Source organism: Phoenix dactylifera, chromosome 8 (genome assembly GCF_009389715.1).
Source record: "Phoenix dactylifera cultivar Barhee BC4 chromosome 8, palm_55x_up_171113_PBpolish2nd_filt_p, whole genome shotgun sequence".
Taxonomy (NCBI): Eukaryota; Viridiplantae; Streptophyta; class Magnoliopsida; order Arecales; family Arecaceae; genus Phoenix; species Phoenix dactylifera.
In genome coordinates, this window is record NC_052399.1 from 3,471,492 (window position 1) to 3,474,914 (window position 3,423).

General features: G+C 46.1%; 1 protein-coding gene across 1 annotated transcript; it reads left to right on the forward strand.

The window, feature by feature from the left end:
• The first annotated feature begins 277 nt into the window (after positions 1-277).
• Positions 278-3,207, forward strand: LOC120111516 (acyl transferase 7-like). The gene is given in 5 exon segments (XM_039128672.1): positions 278-691; positions 693-810; positions 2,050-2,453; positions 2,455-2,553; positions 2,555-3,207. Coding segments are annotated over 5 exon segments (1,257 nt in total). The 5' UTR covers positions 278-397; the 3' UTR covers positions 2,897-3,207.
• Positions 3,208-3,423: the final 216 nt, after the last annotated feature.

Consider the following 3,423-nt stretch of genomic DNA (forward strand, 5'->3'; position numbering starts at 1 on the left):
GCTCTGGTCCACAATTTAATCGTCACCGCAGCGATTCGAACTTGGGACCTTGTGGTTAGAATTGCTGCCCAGTAGCACTAGGCTACCACCTTGGTGGCAGGTAGGTGGGCCTTTACGGACCACACATTCACACTAACCAAATATTGACAAACGTAGGTGGAGAGAAGACCGAATGCTTAACGGAACAACATAACATAAAATGAAGCTAGTATCCATTCTCTTCCCCGAAGATTTCACACTAGTGCCAAGGGAGTAAAGGAAGAGAGAGGGAAACACCTAAAGCAATCGGCCATAAATTCTCCTCCTCCATCCCTGTTCCCCGTAACCCTTTTCCAAAGCAACTCACAGATTTGCTTCGCAGAAACAACTAGCATACCTTACCACCCGTTTGATCACCATGACCATCTCTGTGAACAGGCTCTCCCAGAACCTGGTAGTCCCCTCCGAGCCCACTCCCACCGGCATCCTCCGCCTCTCGTGGCTCGACCGATACCCGACGCAGCGAGCCCTCATCGAGTCACTGCATGTATTCAAGGAAGGGCACGAACCGGCGACGGTCATCAAGCGGGCGCTGGCCAAGGCATTGGTCCCCTACTACCCTCTCGCCGGCCGGCTCGTGGTGTCGGACCGCGGGGAGCTCCAGGTTTCATGCACCGGTGATGGAGTCTGGTTCATGGAGGCATCGGCCCAACTGCAGCCTCGAGGACGTGGATTATTTGGAACACCCTTTGATTATATCCAAGGATGAGCTCCTGCCTCATCCCCGGCCCAAGCTAGACCCATCTCAAGAAGAGGAATTGCTTTTGCTCGTTTCAGGTACCTTCTTTTTTTTGCCCCCCTTCTCCCCCTCTCTCTCTCTCTCTCTCTCACCAAATAGTTAAACAGAGTCTTTTTTTTTAAAAAAAAAGTTTTCTGCCTGGTTTTGTTTCATTAACCGATGCAAATAGGTTATCCCGATTCAGGACGAACGGAATTCCTTGAATTGAAACCAAGTTCTGTGACCTTCCCCCCTCCTGCTTTCCGCTTGCAATCAAGTGGGAAACCGAGACTTTGCAGCTTCAAGCGAGAATTCCCATGTCTTGAAGTCACTGGTGCAAACCATTAGATATATTTCTAGCTAGAGCTGTAGATCACCAGGCATATACGGATGGAAGAGTGTTCTCCAGCTAACAAAGTATTTTACTCAGATCGGTGCTGCCGACAAGCAGAAAAAGGCCAGTGTTCTGCCAACCACCCAGAGAAATAATTGAGTTGCACATGGGAAAGTACTCTTTTCAAAGCCACAAGCTGGCAGACCATTCTAGAGCTGTACCACCGCCACCCAGATCAATTGATCATTTCCGTGTCTCGACGGATGGACGTCCAAGATGGAGTCCTCCAAAGGGAGTGGTCCAATTCAATCACCCGTCGTTGACGATGGGTGATGTGATTTAAAGTAGATCCTGAAAATGTTGCGTGAATTATAATATATATCTTTTACTCGTTTTTGACAATCTATGTGCTTAATTAGGTTTTTGCCCTTTATGAAAAATCTACGTGCGAGCATCCGAGCGTCACCTTGGACGGCCTAGTAATCTAGAATGCCACTTTTTCCTCCTCCTCTTCTTTCTTACGTGTGATGGCTGCAATAAATTTATCAGTAGTCTACGGTAAACCTAGCCTAACTAATAATTTTCCATTCTTGAAAGACTTAAATTAAATTCAGACGGGTCGTGCTCCAAGATGTTATTATTATTATTATTTTTTTTGAAATAGATGATATATCTATAAAAAAATATTAAAATATGGTATATTTTGGAGCACACCATGCAGTTTATTATTTTTAATTTAAAAGAGTGAGTGGTTGATCATGTCATGTACGATATTTTTAATTTAAAAAGTACCTTCAGGGTGGTTGGTCATGTCATGTACGAGGCCAGTCTGCAGCCTCTGGGCTTCTAAGATGTTCTTAGTTTTTAAGAACTTTTTCTAGTAGCATGATGCAATATCCATACAATAAACTAACATTTCAGCCATTGCAAACAACTTCCAACTCAAATTTCCAATAAATCCAGGTCACGGAGTTCATTTGCGGTGGATTCGTGGTCGGCCTCAGATTCAGTCATGCCATCGCGGACGGCCCGGGAGCAGCACAATTCGTCGCAGCCGTTGCAGACTTCTCCAAAGGCCTCGCGGGGCCAACCGTGGAGCCGGTTTGGAGCCGGGACGCCATCCCTGATCCCCCAAAATTGAAGTCGGCCCCTGAACTTTCCCCCTCCGACGTCCGCCTCCAGTATCTAGTAATGGATGTCTCCTTGGAGTACATCAACCATCTAAAGAACCAATTCATGGAGCAAACAGGTCAGAGATGCTCGGCTTTCGAAGTCCTAATCGCAAAGGCTTGGCAGAGCCGGACGCAGGCGATTAGGTTCGAGCCCGAGTCCAATGTCCATCTTTATTTCGCCATGAATGCCTCGCCCATTGCTGCACCAATTGCTGCCCTCCCAAGGGGGTTACTACGGGAATTGCTACTACATCATGAACGTCACCACTACAAGTGGGAAAATCTTTGCAGTCCCCAATAATTGAGATCGTGAAGTTGATTAAAGATGCTAAGAAGAGGCTTCCTGTGGAATTTTCCAAGTGGGCTAAGGGAGAGCTAAAGGAGGACCCATATAAGTTGACGACGGCCTATGATTCGTTGCTGGTTTCGGACTGGACCCACCTGGGGTTCTCCGAGGTGGACTATGGATGGGGATCGCCGGTGCATGTTGTCCCATTGACGAATTCTGATAGCATAGCTACTTGCATCCTTATCAAGCCATCCGCCACAAAGCACGGTGCCCGTTTGATGACGCAGTGTGTTTCGGAGGAACACTTGATGGCATTCCATGATGGAATGATGAACCTTGCCTAAAACTTTTTTTTTTTTTCATCATCATTATTGTTAGTTTTTTTTTTCTTTTTCATTATTATTGTTAAATGTATGATTAAAAATGCTCGATTTGATTTTGATTACTGCAAAGTATATTATTTTAGCAGCCTTTGCCGGTCCTTCCGCTTTTTTGTCGCTTTCTCTTAGCTTGGGCCTGAATGAGAAATGCTAGTATATGGAAGCCTCTGCTGAAATTGATGCGAATGAGACATCCTATTCAGTCTTATTAGATATGTCATTGAAAGAAATCTGTTCTGTCTCTGTTTTCTTTTCGGATTCCGAGGATGAGCCGGCCGATCCTAAAAAAAATTATGAGGAGCCCGAACGACGAAGCCTCCTCTTCAGATAAAGATGTCTCCGACGCGACCTCCCTTCAACTATTTTTCTTTTTTAGGCGGGTTCGGTCAGGAGGGACAAAATAGATATGCTGCTTTCTATTAGTCCAAGCGGATACCCCCTGCTTTCATGGTCTGCTTACTGAGGAAGAGATGCGGGAGGACCCGAGGCCA